We start from the raw sequence: 21,786 nt of genomic DNA on the forward strand, positions 1-21,786 counted from the left end.
TCCCAGCACAGCCTTTCCTTCAAGAGGAAATACCCAGCCAACGCCACACAGGCCACAGTACTAAATTCGAACATTTCTCATCGGCTTGCCCTCGAAATGTTGCCTTTTAGGCTTGTTGAGACGGAAGCTTTCCGCAACCTGATCGCGGCTTTCTGCAACCTGATGGCGGCAGCCGTCACAAGGTACTCGGTTCCCAGTCGCCACTATTTCTCCCTGTGTGTCGTGCCGGCATTACACCAGCATGTGTCCCACAACATTACCCGTGCCCTCAACAATACTGTTACTGGGAAAGTCCACCTAACCACAGACACGTGGACAAGTGCTTGTGGGCAGGAACGGTAGATCTCACTGACGGCACACTGGGTTAACAAAGTGGAAGCCGGGACCCAGTCAGACTTTGGGATGGAACACAACCTCCCCACGCCGAGGATTGCGGTCCCTACGTCAATCAGGGTTGCCCCCACAGTCTACAGCTCCTACACCTCCTCCTCCTCCTCTTCAGCCTCCATCTCTGAAATGAGCACATCAGTCAGAAGCTGGAAGCACTGCAGCACTTCCTCAGCAAAGCGGCAACAGGCTGTGCTGAAGCTAATCTGCTTAGATGACAAACCGCACAATGATGAAGAGTTGTGGACAGCGCTAAAAGAGCAGTCAGATTTTTGAATGACACCACTGAACCTACAGCCAGGCATGGTCGTGTGTGACAATGCCCGGAACCTTGTGGCGGCTCTGAGGCAAGGTGAGCTCACACACGCACCTTGCCTGGCCCATGTGCTTAACCTCATGGTTCAACGTTTTCTGAAAAGCTACCCCGTAATCAGACGCAGCACAGCCGACACTCCAAGCCTGTGCGTGCCGGGCGCCGCCTCGTCTTGCTGAGTTATCGTCCCCGGCGCCTGGGCTGTAAGTACAAAGGGCAGCGCAACTGCGCACGACCGGAAAAAAAACTTAATGCGCAGGCACCGGGGACGATAATTCAGCAAGAGGAGGCGGCGCCCGGCGCGCACAGGCTCGGAGTGTCGGCTGTGCTGCGTCTGATTAGAAAGGAAAGACCCGCTTCCCTGGCGATTTCAGGGTGAGAGGGGGCACATTTTATAAGTGATTATTTCAGCATGTGCAGGCATCATAACTAAAAGAGCCACCTTGTCAGAATGCAGCATTTGTGCTACACAAGGTGGCTCTTTTAGTTACAAACGTCTGAGGGGGGTGACAGGTTCCCTTTAATATCAGAATTATACAGCAATTCTGACATGGATATTATAAGGTAATATAGTAGTTTATTAAGTCTAATAGTTTTATTGAACAATATATACAGTTTGTGTTCTCAAATCTGGTGACAGATCCATTAAAAAGTTCTGATGCAATTGATACTTCTCTTGCAGTAAAAATGAATGAATATGTACTACTTACCCAGCATCAGAGTAACAAAATGGGCACAAATTCTTCCATCGCTGCCCAGAAATGAGTAAACTGTAGATGATTTTTTATCTAGGAATGTCTGAAAACTAGACAGCATATGCTTCTTCCGAACAACCTTAATTAAAATATAAATATATATATATTCATCAAATACATTAACTTTTGCTTGTAGAAAACTCAAAATTTTCACACAAATGATTATACCTTAGTCCTCAATCTAATACTCGTGATTTTTCAAATACACAAAAAACTATCTAAGTGTTTTGGATCTGAGTATTATCAGTCTTTGGTCAATGTGTCAGTTTTTACCATCAGCGTTTCATCAGCGATTTTCACATATGAAAAATATATAAATAAATTGTAAAGCTTTTCCTAGCCATTGAAATATTAAAGAAGCACTCCCATCAAAGTTTTAATCCACTTAATATATTGCAATCATTATATTATATAGCACTGTGTACTTATAATTGCTCATTTTGCAGTTCTACCCAGCTAATTCTTCTCTTTTCTCTGCAAAATGCAGAAACAGAAAGTCTCTTGTTTGTGCATTTATCATTCCCCTCTTCAACTCCTGACCAAGCTGCTCCGCTCCTCCCCAATACCATTGACTTTTGCAGTGATTCTTGGGCCCCCGTGAGACTCCACCCCAGCTCCGCCTCCGCCCAGCTCCACCTCCAACCCTTGAACCTTCCATAATCCCACTACCCACTCTTGGAAAAAATGCACTTCTGCACCCCGTCCTCACCAATCACACATTTTCATCAACCACCATATCACATACATTGCCAGCAGCTTTTGCAGTCCCCTCACCGGCTCACTTCATCATTTGCAGTCCCCGACCCCGCTCACTTCATCATTTTCAGTCCCCCCCTTCATAATTTGCAGTCCCCCTCCTCCCACTCTTCATCATTTGCAGCCTCCCTCCCTTCATTATTTGCTGCTCTCCTCCCCTCTCCATTCATCATTTGCGGTCCCCCTCCACTCTCCCTTCATCATTTGCAGTCCCAGACTCACTTCATCTTTTGCAGTCACCCTCCCTACATCATTTGTAGTGCCCATCCAATGCTCACGTCATCATTTTCACTCCCCCTTCCTTCATCATTTGTGGTCTCCCTCACCTCTCCCTTCATCATTTGTGGTCCTCCACCCCCTCCCTTCTTCATTTACAGTCCCCTGCCCTTCATCATTTGCGGTCCTCCTCCCCCCTCCCTTCATCATTTGCAGTCCCTATCCCTTCATCATTTGCAGTCCTCCTCCCCCTCCCTTCATCATTTGCAACTCTCCTCCCTTTTCCCTTCATCATTTGAGGTCCTCCTCCCCTCTCGCTTCAACATTTGTGGTCCTCCTCTCCCTTCCCTTCATCATTTGCAGTCACCTTCCCTTCTTTATTTCCAGTCCCCATCCTCTCTCCCTTCATCAATTGTGGCCCCCTTCCCTTCATCATTTGCATTCCCTTCCCTTCATTTTTGGTCCTGTTTCCCCCTCCCTTCATCATTTGCAGTCCCCCTTCCTTCATTATTTGCAGTCCTCCTCCCTCACCTGTCATCATTTGCAGTAGCCCTCCTTTTAACATTTATGGGCCTCCTCCCCTCTCTCTTCATCATTTGCAGTCCTCCTCCACCCTCCTTTCATCATTTGTAGTCCCCCACTATTTATCATTTGTGGGCCTCCTCACCCCTCCCTTCATCATTTGTAGTCCTCTTCCGCCCTCACTTTGTCACTTGTGGTCCCCCTCCCCTCTCCCTTTATCATTTACAGTCTTCCTTCCCCCACCCTTCATCATTTGCGGTCCTCCTCACCCATTTAATTCATTTTATTAAAAAAAAAAAAAAACTTTGCCATACTTACGGCGGACCTGGAGCTGTGCGGACGTTCAGGTATGACAGCCGTGGAGCTCTGGGAAAGCTACTAGCGCCGAGTTGTGAGACACACAGCACTTTAATACATCGTGGGGCACGGTGAGCAGAAGCACAATGGGGGGGGCCCGGACCCAGTCTGAACTTCAGCTCACCGGACCCCATACAGCAGTAAGGGTAGTAATGCCCTGCTTGGCAGCCCTGCAGTGACTTATGACTCACACAAGGATAATTGACCTCCTGTTTCTACAAAGAGTTTAGGAATATTCAACCTGTCAGTTTTTAATCACTTGATGTCATAGACCTAATGGAAAACAGAAAAAATAACAGGGTAAAGAGTAAAATGAGTAATTGTAAGTGCACAGTGACATATAATATGATGAGTGCAATATATTAAGAGAGTAAAAACTTTGATGGAAGTGCTTCTTTAATCATGGACAGCACATGGATTAAACACTGATGCCACTCATGTATTGTTCATGATTTTCATGGACCCATAGACTTGTATTGGTAAGTTTGAGCCGTGATGCCAATAAAAACCAAGACATGTCCCCATGATTTTATGCACTCAGTCAGCAAAAAAACACAATCATGTGAATGGCACCATAGACTTTAACCCCTTCGCCCGAAGCCTGTTTTCACCTTCCTGACCAGGCCAATTTTTACAATTCTAACCACTGTCACTTAATGAGGTCATAACTCTAGAATGCTTCATTGGTTCCCATTGATTCTGAGAGGGTTTTCTCATGACATATTGTATTTCATGATAGTGGGAAAAATTTCTTTGATATTGACTTGCGTTTATTTGTGAAAAAAAACGGAAATTTGGCGAAAGTTTTGCAATTTTCAAACTTTTCATTTTATGCCCTTAAATCAGAAAGTCATATCGCAAAAAATAGTTAATAATTTTATAAATTTTATAAATTTTGTTAGGAAGTTATAAGGGAAGTTGACCAGCAATTTCTCATTTTACAGCAAAATTTGCAAAACTATTTTTTTTAGGGACGACCTCAGATTTGAATTGACTTTAAGGGGCCTATATGACAGAAAATAACAAAAAGTAACACCATTCTAAAAACTGCACCCCTCAAGATACTCAACTTCACATTCAAGAAGTTTATTAACCCTTCAGATGCTTCACAGGAATTTTTGGAATGTGGAAGGAAAAAATAAACATTTACTTTTCTTTCACAAACATTTTCCTTTAGACCTATTTTTTTTTTACTTTCGTAAGGGTAACAGTAGAAAATGGACCACACAATTTATTGTGAAATTTCCCCTGAGCATGCCGATACCCCATATGTGGGGGAAATCTACTTTTTGGGTACACAGCAGGACTCTGAAGAGAAGGAGCGCCATTTGACTTTTTGAATGTAAAATTTGCTGGAATAATCAGCGGATGCCATGTTGCATTTGGAGAGCCCCTGATGTGCCTAAACAGTGGAAACTCCCCCCACAAGTGACACCGTTTTGGAAACTAAGACCCCTTTGGGAACTTATTTAGATATGTATTGAGTATCTTGAACCTTCAGATGCTTCACAGAAGTTTATAATGTTAAGCCGTAAAAATAAAAAAATCAAATTTTTCCCAGATAAAACTTTTTTTACCTCCAAATTTTGCATTTTCATAAGGGTAACAGGAGAAAATGGTCCATACAATTTGTTGTGCAATTTCTCCTGAGTGTGCAGATACCCAATATGTAGAGGAAAACAACTGTTTGGGAAAACGGCAGAGCTTGGAAGCGTCATTTGACTTTTTGATTGTAAAATTTGCTGGAATAATTAGTGGATGCCATGTCGCATTTGGACATCCCCTGATGTTACTAAACAGTGGAAAACTGCCACAAGTCACACTAATTTGGAAACTAGACCTTTTTGGGAACTTATGTAGATGTGTATTGAACACCTTGAACCTCCAGGTGCTTAAAAGAAGTTTATAACGTTAAAACGTGAAAATAAAAAAATCACATTTTTCCCAGATAAATCTTTTTAGCTCCAAATTTTGCATTTTTATAAGGGTAACAGGAGAAAATGGTCCATACAATTTGTTGTGCAATTTCTCCTGAGCGTGCAGATACCCAATATGTGGAGGAAAACAACTGTTTGGGTGCACGGCAGGGCTTGGAGGGGAAGGAGCACCTTGAACCCAAAGGTGCTTCACAGAAGTTTATAACGTTAAGCCGCGAAAATAAAAAAATCACATATTTTCCGCAAAAATCTTTCTTAGCTCCAAATTTTGTCTTTTTACAAGGGTAACAGGAGAAAATGGACCCCAAAATTTGTTGAGCAATTTCTCCTGAGTTCACCGATAGCCCATACGTCGTCGAAAACTGTTTTTGAGGCACAGTGCAAAGCTCAGAAGGGAAGAAACGCCATATTATAGTGCAGATTTTGCTGCACTTGTTTGAGGGTGCCATGTTACATTGGCAGAGCCCCTGAGGTGCCAACACAGCAGAACCCCAATATGTGACCCCATTTTACAAACTAAACCTCTCAATTAATTCATCTAGGGGTGCAGTGATTATATTGACAGTACAGGTGGGTCACAGACTTTTATACCATTGAGCACTAAAGATAAAATAATTTACATTTTTACCACCAAGATTGTGTGTTAGCCCCATGTTTTACATTTTCATACTGGGAAATGAGTAAACATGGCATCAAAATTTGTCCCACAATTTCTATTGAATGTGGCAATACCTCATATGTGGCTGTGCAGTACTACTTAGCCATACGGAGAGACTTGGGAGGGACAGAACTCTATTTGCCTCCTGGAATGCAGGTTTTTCTAGAATAGTTTGCAGATTCTATATAAAGAGCCCCTAAGTGCTAGAAAAACAGAGTCTCCCCTCAAGTGACCCCGTTTTGGAAATTTATCTACAGATGCAGTGATGATTTTGACTCCATGGGCGTTTTCCAGAAACAAGCAGCAGTGGATGTTGCTGAGTGAAAATTGCAAACTGCCATTATAGTGACCAGTACGCTGTAGTGACCAGTATGTTGCAGTCACCAGTACAATATGCCCAATTATTGTACTGGTGACTGCAACATACTGGTCACTACAGCGTACTGGTCACTACAACGGCAGTTTGCAATTTTCACTCAGCAACATCCACTGCTGCTTGTTTCTGGAGAACGCCCATGGAGTCAAAATCGTCACTGCAAATCCAAATGCCCCCCTCCCTTCTGAATCCCAGTGTGCCTAAACCACATTTAGTGCCCACATGTTTGGCATTTCTCTAGTGATGAGAGCCCACCTAATTTACAGGTGCATGTCTCCAGAAGCATGAACAAATTAGGCGGGCTCTCATCACTAGAGAAATGCCAAACATGTGGGCATTAAATGTGGTTTACGCACACTGGGATTCAGAAGGGAGGGGGGCATTTGGATTTGGAAGCAAAGAATTTGCTGAATTTCTTTTGGGGGTGAGGAGTCATTTAGCTTTTCCAGAGCCTTTGTGCTACCAGTAACATGGAAGCCCCCTATATTTCCATTAACAGATTACAGATCTGAGTGAGGGCTTGTATTTTTGTGGATTGAGTTGAAGCTTTCATTGGGAACATTTTACATAATATTTATGATCACATTTATCCGGCGCTCTACACTGAGCACTAAGGCTACGTTTACATTTGATTTGCATCGGGCGCAGGTTCGGCGATGCATAGCGACGCATGCGTCATGCGCCCCTATATTTAACATGGGGGCGCATGGACATGCGTTGTCTTGCGTTTTGTGACGCATGCGTCTTTTTTGGCGCACGCGTCAGGGCGCAGAGGACGCAGCATGTTGCATTTTTTGTGCGTCAAAAATCATGCAAAAAAAGGACGCATGCATCACAAAACAATGCGTTTTGCATGTGTTTTGCATGCGTTGTGCGTTGCGTCGCCGATGCGTCGCCGACGCAACGCCCAACAACGCAAATGTGAACGTAGCCTTACACCGGGGTTTCCATCTAAATCTCCGAGTGACGTAATAGATGAAACCCCCGATAGATCCATTCACTATAATGCGGCAGCAGAGTAACTCTGGACTCCGTCTGGCCTCTGCTCAGCGGTGTCCTTTTCTGAAGTGCACAAAACTGTGGCCTACAGGACCTTAATGCAATCCTAAAAAGACAGACACCACCGGATCACAGGTCCTATGGCGCCCACAGTGCCTCCATCTGCCTCACTATAGGGAATTTTCCGCCGGGGGTTATGTCTCAATCACGTATTTCAGAGATTTACAGAGAAAGCTCGATGTAAGCGCTCAATTTTAAATTCTTTTGAGATTTTGTTCTCTGGTGCTAGTGTGTTAGAGAATGCAAAATGTGAAGAAAAAAAATCTATATACTTTAGGGATTATTTAAAATTAATTTTCAAAGTTGTGAAACAGTTTGAATTTCTGTGTTACATTTATTTACAACCCCTGGCAAAAATTATGTAATCACCGGCCTTGGAGGATGTTCATTCAGTTGTTTAACCCCTTTCTGACCTCGGACTGGATAGTACGTCCGAGGTCAGATCCCCTACTTTGATGTGGGCTCCGGCGCTGAGCCCACATCAAAGCCACGACATGTCAGCTGTTTTGAACAGCTGACATGTGCGTGCAAAAGCGGCGAGTGGAATCGCGATCCACCCACACCTATTAACTAGTTAAATGCCACTGTCAAACGCTGACAGCGGCATTTAACTACCGATTCTGGCCATCTGGCTGGAAATGAACTCATCGCCGACCCCCGTCACATGATCGGGGGTCAGCGATGCATCACCATAACAACCATAGGTCTCCTTGAGACCTCTATGGTTGTTGATGCCGCTTGCTGTGAGCGCCACCCTGTGGTCGGCGTTCATAGCAAGCCTGTAATTCTACTACATAAAGGTGATCTATGCTTCGCCTCTATGTAGCATAGTCAATTGAGTTATGCCAGCTTCTAGCCTCCCATGGAGGCTATTGAAGCATGGCAAAAGTAAAAAAAAATGTTTACAAAAATCTGAAATAAATAAAAAATAAATAAAAGCTTAAATCACCCCCCTTTCGCCCCATTCAAAATAAAACAATATAAATAACATCAAATATACACATATTTGGTATCGCAGCATTCAGAATCGCCTGATTTATCAATAAAAAAGGATTAACCTGATCGCTAAACGGTGTAGCGAGAAAAAAAAATCGAAACGCCCGAATTACTTTTTTGGGTTGCCGCGACATTGCATTAAAATGCAATAACGGGCGATCAAAAGAACGTATTTGCACCAAAATGGTATCACTAAAAACGTCAGCTCGGCGCGCAAAAAATAAGCCCTCAAAAGACCCCAGATCAGCAAAGTTTGGATTTTTTTTTCACCACTTAGATAAAAAATAACCTACACATTTTTGGTGCCTATGAACTCGTAAAGACCTGGAGAATCATACTGGCAGGTCAGTTTTGGCATTTAGTGAACCTAGCAAAAAAGCCAAACAAAAAACATGCATGGGATTGCACTTTGTTTGTAATTTCACCGCACTTGGAATTTTTTTCCCATTTTCTAGTACACGACATGGTAATAAGTCCTCTCATGAACATATTAATGGAAAAATAAAAAAGTTATGGCTCTGGGAAGGAGTTGAGCGAAAAACGAACATGGAAAAACGGAAAATCCCAATATCATGAAGGGGTTAATTTTGAAGAAAAAAAGCAGATCACAGACATAAACATATGACATAAAGTCATTTCAAATGGCAACTTTCTGGCTTTAAGAAACACTAAAAGAAATCAAGAACAAAAAATGTGGTAGTCAGTAATGGTTACTTTTTTTTAACCAAGCATCGCATGGCATGATTTTTTTTCTACAAAATTAAACAACTGAATAAACATCCTCCAAGGCCAGTGATTACATCATTTTTGCCAGGGGGTTGTACATTTTTCCTTATATCTCAAGCCAGATGGAGAAACAGAAAAAACACTATTCCACTCAGAACTGTACAGGCTTTCACCTGTTATGTCACAAGAGTATAGTTGTTAATATTGTACCCATGCGGACTCAAACACACAATTTTGAAAAGCATTTCCCAAAAAACTACATGATATACAATTTTCAAAAAATCACCTATGTTCCTAGCCAAATCTGTACCAAAATTCAAGTTGGGATTATACTTCAAAAGATAACTATATGAACAGTGTCAATTTGAAAATCTAAAATTCAGATCTGTTCAGCCTGGTGTCTGAAAGTGTAAGACCTATATTTTCCATATAAAATTTAAAAAAAAAAGGAATTACTTGTCCTGATCTTAAGCCAGGCAAATCATTAGATAAATCTACAGTGGATACAGTGAAAGGTTTTAACAATAGTGATGAAGTGAGCTGAATTATACCTATCAAGAAAAGACTGTGTGTCTATGAAAGTGAACAGCAAGAAAACTCAAGTTCAAATGATGTTGGTTCTTGTCAATTTGAAAGAGGCCTATGATTTTTTTTTAATTCAGCTTCTACCAAAATAGGATTTTCAAAATTTGCTGACCTGCGACCTACGAATTGTGTCCTGACTGGTGGTAGTGGTGCACACTTAATATGTGTATATACAGCACACCAGAACACTAAGCTTATGGTTGAAGGAGATAAGCTGAAAGATATTCAGATTGGTGAGTCCAACATTAGTGATTAGAAAGTATGTCTGTCTCAAATAATGTGTCCAAAAGAAGAGTTCGAGCTGTTACCTAAATATCTGCAAAAAATGTCCTCCACTAATGGCTCTCCAAGAAAGAATACTAAATCATTTTGAAGAGGCTATGGTAGATCGTATAACATATGAGCAGTGGGTATCTGTTGAAAGATTGTACTTGACTGTTTCTTAAAGTGCAGAACACTTTATAGAATGTTTTTGTGACCAGTAGATAGTCCTTAACCCCTTTACCCCCAAGGGTGGTTTGCACGTTAATGACCGGGCCAATTTTTACAATTCTGACCACTGTCCCTTTATGAGGTTATAACTCTGGAACGCTTCAACGGATCCCAGTGATTTTGACACTGTTTTCTCGTGACATATTGTACTTCATTTTACTGGTAAAATTTCTTTGATATTACCTGCGTTTACTTGTGAAAAAACACCGGATTACGTACCGGTAATGCTCTTTTATAGAGCCACGACAGCACCCACTTGAGAGAGGGGATCCGCCCCTAGGAACAGGAAACCCTATGGAGAGATAAAAGGGGCGGTCCCCCTCGCTCCCACAGTTGGGTTACAGAGATTGCGAGGAACCGCCCACCAGATTAGTAGGCAATATGATTTCATCATTTATCATTAGTTAACTTAGTATGGCTAACTATAAGAACCAAAAAACACCCTTAATCGTGCTTTTATAAAAATAACTTAATAGGGTGGGAAGTAAAGGGGTGCTGTCGTGGCTCTATAAAAGAGCATAACCGGTACGTAATCCGGTGTTTTCTCTTCGCCACGACAGCACCCACTTGAGAGACTTTCAGAGATAGTCATTTGGGAGGGATTACAGTGTTAAGAACTGATCTACCAAAGGACAGGTCAGATGAAGAAGACAAATCCAATCTATAGTGATTATAGAATGTAGTAGGAGAAGCCCAGGTTGCGGCCTTACATATTAGTTCTATTGGAACTTCCGCACGCTCGGCCCAGGATGAGGCTATCGCCCGAGTGGAATGTGCTTTTACAGTCTCAGGCGGCTTCTCCCCTTTGGATGAATAGGCCAAACATATTGCATCCCGAATCCACCGAGATAAGGTACCCTTCGTGACTCCATCTCCTTTTCTATGGCCCTGGAAGGAAATAAAGAGAGCCCTGCTCTTCCTCCAGGCGCTAGTTCTATCTAAATAGGCTAATATGGCTCTTCTCACATCTAATGTGTGGTATTTTTGTTCTTCCTGATTCGTAGGGTTATCATAGAAGGAGGGGAGAAAAATCTCTTGTGACCTATGGAATTTAGTACATACTTTGGGCAAGTAGGAAGGGTCTGTTTTTAGGATAATTCTATCTGGAAATATAGACATAAATGGTGGATCTATTGATAATGCCTGTATGTCGCTTACTCTTCTAGCTGATACCAAAGCAACAAGAAGAGCTGTTTTGAAGGAAACATGTTTTATGTGAGCTGAATGTAGTGGCTCAAAGGGGTGGTCTGTTAGAGCTTCGAGGACCAGATTAACATCCCAAGGTGGTACATGGGGAATTTGGACTGTCTCTGACCTTTGGCAAGCTGCGATAAACCTAGCTACCCACCTGTCACCTGCAATATCGTGACCATATAAAGCACCAAGCGCAGAAATATGTACTTTTAGGGTACTGACTGCCAGACCTAAATCACGCCCTTTTTGAAGAAATTCTAGAATCATAGGGATATGAATTTTGTCTGATAGTGCTGTTGGGTAGAGGTTTAGAAATTTTTTCCACACTCTCACATAAATGGTTGTGGTGGATTTTTTCCTACTTAGTAGCAGAGTGTCAATTACTTTGTTAGAAAATCCTCTCCTTTTTAGCAGCTGCCTTTCAAATGCCAGGCTGTCAACCGTAGACCCTTCACTTGAGGGTGGTTGAAGGGGCCTTGAGAGAGAAGATCCTGATCCTCCGGAAGGATCCACGGGTCTGAGATCGACATGGCTCTCAGCCAGGAAAACCATGGCCTCTTGGGCCAAAATGGAGCTATTAAGGTCACATGAGCTCTGTCTTGTTGTCTGAAAGGATTCTTGTATGCTTTCCGTGTAGCTGTGGAAGAAATTTACATATGGCATAATAGACAGCCTTCAGTTCTTTTTTATTAGAAGAATCGTTCGATTCTTCAAGAGACCACAGACCTTGAGCTATTTGATCTCCTAAGGGCCCCTTCACACTGGTCGATTCTGCTACGATTACGACGCATTTGCGTCATATTCGACATCGCAGTACGAGCTCGTAGCCAGCGGTCACACTCTACGATGTTAACGCTTTTTCTGACGTAGTTGCGATGTGAACGTCACGCGTCGCAATCGTACGCTACCCTTCACACCGCCATAGTCCTACGACTCCGAGCGTGACGTATTACCAGCATGGGCGTGCTAAAACGTCACGCCCAATCAGGAGACAGGTATGCGGAAGCCCAACCCACGTAGTCGCATTACGAGCTCGTATGACCGCCGTCACATACTACGATTTCGACCGCCACAGCGAGACATTTACGACGAAAGAAAGTTCTGCTCTTTCTTTCACATCGTACGATGCTGGGCTGCGTCGCAGATCGTAACGCCATGTCACACTTTGCAACCTCGGAACGAGGACGGATAAACGTCACAAATCGAACGCTCGTTCAGACTTTGATTGCACAGTTTGAAGGGGCCCTAAGTGTGCTCCCCAACCACTAGGACTGGCATCGGTAAAGATTGTTCTTGAAGGATTAACCACCCAGGGAACCCCACTGGTAAAATGACTGTGATCTAACCACCAGGTAAGAGAATTTAACACGTCTGTTGGAAAAGACAATCGACTATCTAATTGGCCTTGTAATCTCTCTTCCTCTTGCAGAATATTATACTGTAATTTTCTACTATGGTATTGAGCCCATGGGACAGCCGGAATACACGATGTAAAAGAACCAAGAAGGGACATCCCTTCTCTTAGGGAAATTAGGGGGTTATTAATCACCGATTGTACTTTGTTGATAATCGCTATTTGTTTAGAGTCGGGAAGAAAGCACCTCTGACTTGTAGAGTCTAGAATAAGCCCCAGGAATGTTTGTCGAGTTGTGGGGGATAATCTGGACTTTTCCCAGTTTACTAACCACCCCAACTCTTGCAGGGAGGAAATTGTATCAAGTACTCGTTGATGGCATTGGGAAAAGGAGTTACCCACTATCAAGAGGTCATCTAAATATGGTATCACAAGTGTGTCTTTTAATCTCAAGTATGACATTACTTCCGACATTAATTTTGTGAAGACTCTCGGGGCTATTGATAGACCGAAGGGCATTGCTGTATATTGATAATGCCTTACTTGACCTCCCATCATAACTGCCACCCGAAGATATTGTTGATGTTCAATGAAGATTGGTAGATGATAATACGCATCTTTAAGGTCAAGCACTGCCATGAAGCAATGGGGAAACAGAAGCTTAATAGTTGATCGTATAGATTCCATTTTAAAGGTTTGGTTTTCTAAGAATACGTTTAGTCTTTTTAGGTTAATTATTGTTCTAAACGATCCGTCTGGTTTCGGAATCAAGAACAAAGGGGAATAAAAACCTTTTCCTTTTTGATGAAAAGGGACTTCCACTAGTACCCCTTTGGACAGGAGATTTATTATTTCTTGTTCTAAGGCCTCCTGTTGTGATTGAGACCTTAAGGAAGTCAATAAGAATGAGTCCGGAGGGACTCGGGCAAATTTTAATTTTAAACCCGTAGATATAAGGCTAGTTGCCCACGGGTTAGAGGTTATTGTCAGCCATTGTGACGAAAAGAAAGACAACCTACCACCAACGGGTAGATCTGTCCTAACGGGGTTTTTCCTCAGGTTTGAATGGACGCTTTCCGAAAAATGCTCCTTTCTGTTTAAAGTCTTTATTAGCCCAGCGGTCTTGGTTTTTATAGTCTTTTCTCCTATTAAACATGGGCTTTCGGAACGCTCTCCTGTAGGATGGAAGATAAGTGTTATTGGGGAACCCCTTCTTCCTCTCACCCGCTTTAGTTAGAATTTCGTCTAACTTAGTACCGAATAGGTACTCACCCTGGCATGGAAGACCACACAGTTTGGACTTTGTTTGGGGATCTCCTTTCCACCCCTTTAGCCATAAGGCTCGACGAGCCGCGTTAGTTAGACCTGCCGATTTGGCCGCCAGCCGTATGGAATCAGCTGAGGAATCCGCTAAAAAGGCTGTAGCTCCCCTAATTAACGGCAAGGAAGAGATTAGTCTATCTCGGGAAAGGCCGCTTTTTAATCCTTCTTCTAAATCATTCAACCAGACCAACATGGATCTGGCAGTACATGTGGCTGATATAGACGGCCTGAAGGCTCCAGTACAGGATTCCCATGCTCTTTTTAGGAGGGTATCGGCCTTCCGGTCCAGCGGGTCTTGTAAGGAGCCGGAATCTTCCACGGGTAGTAAAGATTTCCTAGAGGTGGAGGCCACAGCTGCATCCACCTTCGGGGCTTTCAACCATATGGAGAAATCTTCATCGTTAAAGGGATAGCGTCTTTTTGATGAAGACGGTAATCCTCTTTGTCCCTGGCTTTCCCACTCCTTTTTAATTACATTTTTTATTGCTGGAATTACAGGAAAGGAAGGTTTTTTCCTCTCTGACAGGCCTGCAAACATCACGTCCTGTGGGGTTTTAGGGGTTTTTGTGTCCTCAATACCCATGGTGTTGCAAACTGATTTTACTAGATTATCAATACTGTCTGTGGGAAAGCATGTATCTCTCTCATCATCTGAGGAAATGATCTTTTGGGAATCATCCGAATCTTTTTCAATATCAGAGGACTGTTCGGACCTAGGGGAATCATATTTTCTTCTACTCTCAAGAATTTTTTCTGAGCTCCGGAAGGCCCGCAATTCTTCCCTAATCATACTCCTTATATCTTCCGACCTTACTGAAGATTCCTCACGTAAGGTGGATTCGATGCAAGGTTGGCACAGCTTCTTTAAATAATTATCGGGGAGCGGCTGAGAGCATAACGCACATTGTATGTGTTTTGTTTTCCCCGTTCTTTTTGCCTAGGGAATATAGACAAAGAGGGGAAGTATAATCAGCCTAAAAGGGTACACACACTCACACACTCACCCCGTGAGGTTGTTGTTACAATACCGGCTGATGAGGAGGAGACGAAGGCACAGATGGAACTGACCGGCCCGACTTTTTGCTTTTAGCAGAAGATCTGTGGCTGCTGCTTGTGCGGCTGACAGGTGTAATAGCGGTGACTTCAGATGAAGCCATCGCTGGGTCCTGTGGAGATGCCATGATGGACGCCGGAGGATCAGTGCCGGCGTCCTTTTCTAATGGGGGCCGCCATCTTGCTTCCTGCCGCACCCGGAAGTAACCGCTACATCCGGGTCGCGGCCATGCTGTATGCGCCTGCGCTCTCACCAGCCTCAGCGCAGGCGCCGTCTCTCCTGAGTCACCCCGGAAGTTTTGCGATACTGCTTCCGGGGGACAGTACACCGGACCCACGCTGCCTGCGCACCATCCGAGATGGCGCCGCAGGATCAACTTACCCCAGCGTTTTTGGTCTCCGCAGGTCCGCTGGGTGAATCTCCGTGAGCCAGGCGACTCCCCGGACCCGGCCTCACGGTACCTGCCAGCAGAGGGGGGAAGCTGCCATAGGACCCCCGACGCTGCTTCCAGCTTCTGGAGCCCTTGCCGTCCCATAAAGGTAAACTGCGCAAGCGGCATCCAGGCTGGGCATCCTCTTCTCTCCAAGGGTCTCCCGTAGGAACAGGAAACCAACTGTGGGAGCGAGGGGGACCGCCCCTTTTATCTCTCCATAGGGTTTCCTGTTCCTAGGGGCGGATCCCCTCTCTCAAGTGGGTGCTGTCGTGGCGAAGAGAAAAAAAGAAATTTGGCGAAAATTTAGAAAATTTTGCAATTTTCCAACTTTGAATTTTTATGCCCTTAAATCACAGAGTTATGTCACACAAAATACTTAATAAGTAACATTTCCCACATGTCTACTTTACATCAGCACAATTTTGGAACCAACATTATTTTTTTTTTAGGGAGGTATAAGGGTTAAAAGTTGATCAGCAATTTCTCATTTTTACAACACGATTTTTTTTAGGGACCACATCACATTTGAAGTCACTTTGAGGGGTCTATATGATCGAAAATACCCAAGTGTGATACCATTCTAAAAACTGCACCCCTCAAGGTGCTCAAAACCACATTTAAGAAGTTTATTAACCCTTCAGGTGTTTCACAGGAATTTGGGGAATGTTTAAATAAAATGAACATTTAACTTTTTTTCACAAAAAATTTACTTTAGCTCCAATTTGTTTTATTTTACCAAGGGTGACAGGAGAAATTGGACACCAAAAGTTGTTGTACAATTTGTTCTGAGTATGCTGATACCCCATAGTGGGGGTAAATCACTGTTTGGGCACATGACAGAGCTCAGAAGGGAAGGAGCGCCATTTGACTTTTCAATGCAAAATTGACTGGAATTGAGATAGGACGCCAGTTTGCGTTTGGAGAGCCCTTGATGTGCCTAAACATTGAAACCCCCCACAAGTGACACCATTATGGAAAGTAGACCCCCTAAGGAACTTATCTAGATGTGAGAACTTTGAACCCCCAAGTGTTTCACTGCAGTTTATAACGCAGAGCCGTGAAAATAAAAATTATTTTTTTCCACAAAAATTATTTTTTAGCCCCCAGTTTTGTATTTTCTCAAGGGTAACAGGAGAAACAGTACCCCAAAAGTTGTTGTCCAATTTGTTTTTCCAAGGGTAACCAGAGAAATTGGACACCAAAAGCTGTTGTCCAATTTGTCCTGAGTACGCTGATACCCCATATGTTGGGGTAAACCCCTGTTTTGGCGCACAGGAGAGCTCAAAAGGGAAGGAGCACTGTTTTACTTTTTCAACGCAGAATTGGCTGGAATTGAGATCGGACGCCATGTCACGTTTGGAAAGCCCCTGATGTGCCTAAAGAGTGGAAATTTCCAAATTCTAACTGAAACCCTAACCCAAACACAGCCCTAACCCTAATCCCAACCCTAACCATAACCCTAACCACACCCCTAACCCGAACATGCCCCTAACCCTAATCCCAACAACACCCCTAACCCCAACACACCCCTAACCCTAATCCCAACCCTAACCACACCCCTAACTCCAACACACCCTAACCCTAATCCCAACCATAACCCTAATCACACCACTAACCCTGACACACCCCTAACCCCAACCCTAATCCCAACCGTAAATGTAATCCAAACCCTAACCCTAACTTTATTCCCCAACCCTAACTGTAGCCCTAACCCTAACTTTAGCCCCAACCCTAACCCTAACTTTAGCCCCAACCCTAACCCTAACTTTAGCCTCAACCCTAACCCTAACTTAAGCCCCAACCCTAACCCTAACTGTAGCCCCAACACTAACCCTAACTTTAGCCCCAACCCTAACCCTAACTGTAGCCCTAACCCTAACCCTAACTGTTGCCCCAACCCTAACCCTAACTGTTACCCCAACCCTAACTGTTGCCCCAACCCTAACCCTAGCTCTAGCCCCAACTCTAACTGTAGCCCCAACCCTAACTGTAGCCCTAACCCTAACTTTAGCCCCAACCCTAACCTAACTTTAGCACCAACCCTAACGGGAAAATGAAAATAAATATATTTTTTAAATCTTATTATTTTTCCCTAACTAAGGAGGTGATGAAGGGGGGTTTGATTTACTTTTATAGTGAGTTTTTTTAGCTGATTTTTATGATTGGCATCTGTCACACACTAAAAGACTTTTTATTGCAAAAAATAGTTTTTGCGTCTCCACATTTTGAGAGCTATAATTTTTCCATATTTTGGTCCACAGTGTCATGTGAGGTCTTGTTTTTTGCAGGTCGAGTTGACGTTTTTATTGGTACCATTTTCGAGCACTTGACATGTTTTGATCGCTTTTTATTCCGATTTTTGTGAGGAAGAATGAACAAAATCCAGCAATTCATGAATTTCTTTTTGGGGGGGGGGGTGTTTATACCGTTCCACGTTTGATAAAATTGCTAATGCAGTTTTATTCTTCGGGTCAGTACGATTACAGCGATACTTCATTTATATAATTTTTTATGTTTTGGCGCATTATACGATAAAATAGATTTTATATAAAAAATTATTGTTTTTGCATCGCTTTATTCTGAGGACTATAACTTTTTTATGTTTTCGCTGATGATGCTGTATGGTGGCTCGTTTTTTTGCGGGACAAGATGACGTTTTCAGCTGTACCATTTTTTTTATATCCCTCTTTTTGATCGCATGCTATTCCTCATTTTGTTCGGCGGCATAATAATAAAGCGTTGATTTTTGCCTCGTTTTTTTTTACCGTGATCACTGAAGGGGTTAACTAGTGGGACAATTTTATAGGTCGGGTCGTTACGGACACGGCGATACTAAATATGTGTACTTTTATTGTTTTTTTTTATTTAGACAAAGAAATGTATTTATTGGAACACATTTTTTTTTTCTTTATTTAGGTTTTTTTTTTTTTTACACTTGTAAATATTTTTTTTTTACTTCTTTACATTGTCCCAGGGGGGGGACATCATGTTATAGTGTCAGATCGCTGATCTGACACTTTGCAAAGCAGTGTGTCAGATCAGCGATCTGACAGGCACTGCAGGGAGGCTTCCCGGCGCCTGCTCTGAGCAGGCGCTTGCAAGCCACCTCCCTGCAGGACCCGGAAGGCCCCCCGGGGCCATTTTTGATCCGGGCCAGCAGAGAGGAGGTAGTAGATGTGATCGCGTTGCTCCGAGGGTCTCAGGGAAGCATGCCGGGTCCCCCTCTGTGCGCGATGCTTCCCTGTGCCTCCGGAACGCTGTGATCATGTTTGATTGCAGTGTTCCGGGGGTTAATGTGCCGGGAGCGACCCGTGACTGCTCCTGGCACATAGTGACGGATGTCAGCTGCGATAGTCAGCTGACACCTGGCGGCGATCGGCCGCGCTCCCCTCGTGAGCGCGGCTGATTGCATATGACGTACTATCCCGTCGAGGGTCAGATAGGCCCAGGTCACCTCGACGGGATAGTACATCTAAGGTCAGAGAGTTGTTAAAGAAAAAGTCTTGGACTTTATAGAAAAACAAAAAATGTCTATAAGCACTAACAGGCATGTAATTGCAACTTACCACTTGCCTGTTGTGAACGACGCTGCTCTTTCCACGCTCCTGCCGGGGATTCAGCTGCCTCTGCTGGTGCTACGTGGTGTGACTTTCGATGTCATTCTGATTGACAGGCAGCTCCCCCAGATATGCAGCAGGGATCTGGCTATCAATCAGAATGATGTCAGAAGTCCTACCCCGTCAACAGAACAAAGCGGAAAAGAAGTCTCCACTCTGTAGACGTGATGTCAGCAGAGGCTCCTGAATCCCTGGCTGGAGCGGTCTGTGACTGCTCTGTGTCGGGGAAGAATGGCGGCATGCACAACAGGCAGGTAAGTTGCAGTTACCTGCCTGTTAGTGTCTTGGTGCATTTTTATATATATATATACACTCACCGGCCACTTTATTAGGTACACCATGCTAGTAACGGGTTGGACCCCCTTTTGCCTTCAGAACTGCCTCAATTCTTCGTGGCATAGATTCAACAAGGTGCTGGAAGCATTCCTCAGAGATTTTGGTCCATATTGACATGATGGCATCACACAGTTGCCGCAGATTTGTCGGCTGCACATCCCAAAGATGCTCCATACAAGGCAGGATGGATCCATGCTTTCATGTTGTTTACGCCAAATTCTGACCCTACCATCCGAATGTCGCAGCAGAAATCGAGACTCATCAGACCAAGCAACGTTTTTCCAATCTTCTACTGTCCAATTTCGATGAGCTTGTACAAATTGTAGCCTCAGTTTCCTGTTCTTAGCTGAAAGGAGTGGTACCCGGTGTGGTCTTCTGCTGCTGTAGCCCATCTGCCTCAAAGTTCGACGCACTGTGCGTTCAGAGATGCTCTTAGGCCTACCTTGGTTGTAACGGGTGGCGATTTGAGTCACTGTTGCCTTTCTATCAGCTCGAACCAGTCTGCCCATTCTCCTCTGACCTCTGGCATCAACAAGGCATTTCCGCCCACAGAACTGCTGCTCACTGGATTTTTTTTCTTTTTCGGACCATTCTCTGTAAACCCTAGAGATGGTTGTGCGTGAAAATCCCAGTAGATCAGCAGTTTCTGAAATACTCAGACCAGCCCTTCTGGCACCAACAACCATGCCACGTTCAAAGGCACTCAAATCACCCTTCTTCCCCATACTGATGCTCGGTTTGAACTGCAGGAGATTGTCTTGACCATGTCTACATGCCTAAATGCACTGAGTTGCCGCCATGTGATTGGCTGATTAGAAATTAAGTGTTAACAAGAAGTTGGACAGGTGTACCTAATAAAGTGGCCGGTGAGTGTATATATATAAAGTCCCAGATATACCCGTTAAGGGTTAGTCCAAAACCCAAAAGAAAATTTCAATTAATAATTCTTTAAAAACAAATAACTTTTGTAATTTAAGTCATGGTAAAATTTCCCACCATTCACTCTGTACTGAAACTCAGGGCTCTGTTTATATTACCTATTTCCTATGACAATTCATTTGAGAATCCCCAGTGCATGATGGAATACTCAAACAAATCATCATCTGCTGGCAGAAACTGCTGTCACTCCCCTTTCCGTCCTGAAACGAAGCATTATTGTGGGGGGCTACGACATTCCAACACTTCCCTTACTTTGTTTGCCGCCCTGAAACAAAGTGTAATCAGTGACGCTTGTTTCAGCGGCTAGTCCTTGCGCTGTCTCCCTTGTGCAATATTTTACCTAACTCCCTGTAAGATGAGCGCAGCATCCGGTCTGGTGCCTGTTTAGCTAAAAAGTAATTATCCTGCAGTGGAGCGATGTCACTATATCAGGTGGGCAGGAGGACTAGCGCCCCCCCGCAGATCTTTGTCAGCGTCAGGCATAGTGACACCACCATGCTGCTGTTTTATTACTTTTCATCTAAGCAGACAGCTGTCTCGGGTGTGTCAGAAGCTACAGACAGTCGCTCTGCATCTGGCTGCAGAAGGTATCTGCGTTTGGCATTGCAGACGCCTTCTTAATCCTTCTGGCTTTTGGACCCAGTAGCAACCTCCCTCCAGCTTTAATTTACACACCTGTACCTGGGTGTTTATAGACTCTCAGTCTGCTTCAGGGAGTCATGGGTAATATTCACATTTTTTCCTTCTGAAGGCTTGGAGCTATAGCAGTGGCTTACTTCCTCTCTGGTGCTGTTGGAGGACGTTTGGTGTTTGTCAGGAAATGTGATGTAATGTCTTATTGTTTTCGATCGCACACTGAGCTCTGCTACATCGTTTGGTTTTGCAGACACACACTGCAGCTTTGATCCGCCTCACCACCCTTCCTTCTCTCTCTCTCTCTGCCTGCATGTGTAATCCTATACTCCCTTCCCACCTCCCTCAAGAATGCTTAATTAGCAGAACCCAGCTCTTTGTTTGCAGCCATGTGCTCCATGTGTGTACGAGAAAGTTATTCAAGGTTAAATAACTCGACCCCAAGTAGCGATATAAGTGTGAAAGTTGCATGTTTTAGATGTGCGATGATAGCGCTACACACCAGTGCTTTTTCTAAGATCAGCGCCTGGCAGAATTTGAGAAACGCATTACTGCTTATCCGAGTCACATGGCCAATGTCATGCTGAGAAAAATGATAATTTTGCCCGAGTTAGGATGGCTATGAGCTATTAGGTTTTCCATACCTTTCCAAGGGGGGTGTATACAGCCCCTCAGTGATGTCACTAGCAGAGGGTATAAAATATGGGACCTCATTTTAGGAGTAGCTTTTTGCCCAGGAGGTCAGCTAACAGAAACTCTGCAATCTGC

The 21,786-nt window shown here is 43.8% G+C and overlaps 1 protein-coding gene across 2 annotated transcripts in view; it reads right to left on the reverse strand.

Annotated features, from left to right (window-relative positions):
• The window catches only part of MEI1 (meiotic double-stranded break formation protein 1), a 1,359,645-nt gene that overhangs the window by 1,279,522 nt on the left and 58,337 nt on the right, over positions 1-21,786 (reverse strand). For both annotated transcript variants that reach the window (XM_077277434.1, XM_077277433.1), the window contains exon 3: positions 1,411-1,534. In XM_077277434.1, coding sequence (XP_077133549.1) covers positions 1,411-1,534 — 124 coding nt within the window. The remainder of the gene's footprint in view (positions 1-1,410; positions 1,535-21,786) is intronic.

Source organism: Ranitomeya variabilis, chromosome 8, assembly GCF_051348905.1.
Source record: "Ranitomeya variabilis isolate aRanVar5 chromosome 8, aRanVar5.hap1, whole genome shotgun sequence".
Classification (NCBI taxonomy): Eukaryota; Metazoa; Chordata; class Amphibia; order Anura; family Dendrobatidae; genus Ranitomeya; species Ranitomeya variabilis.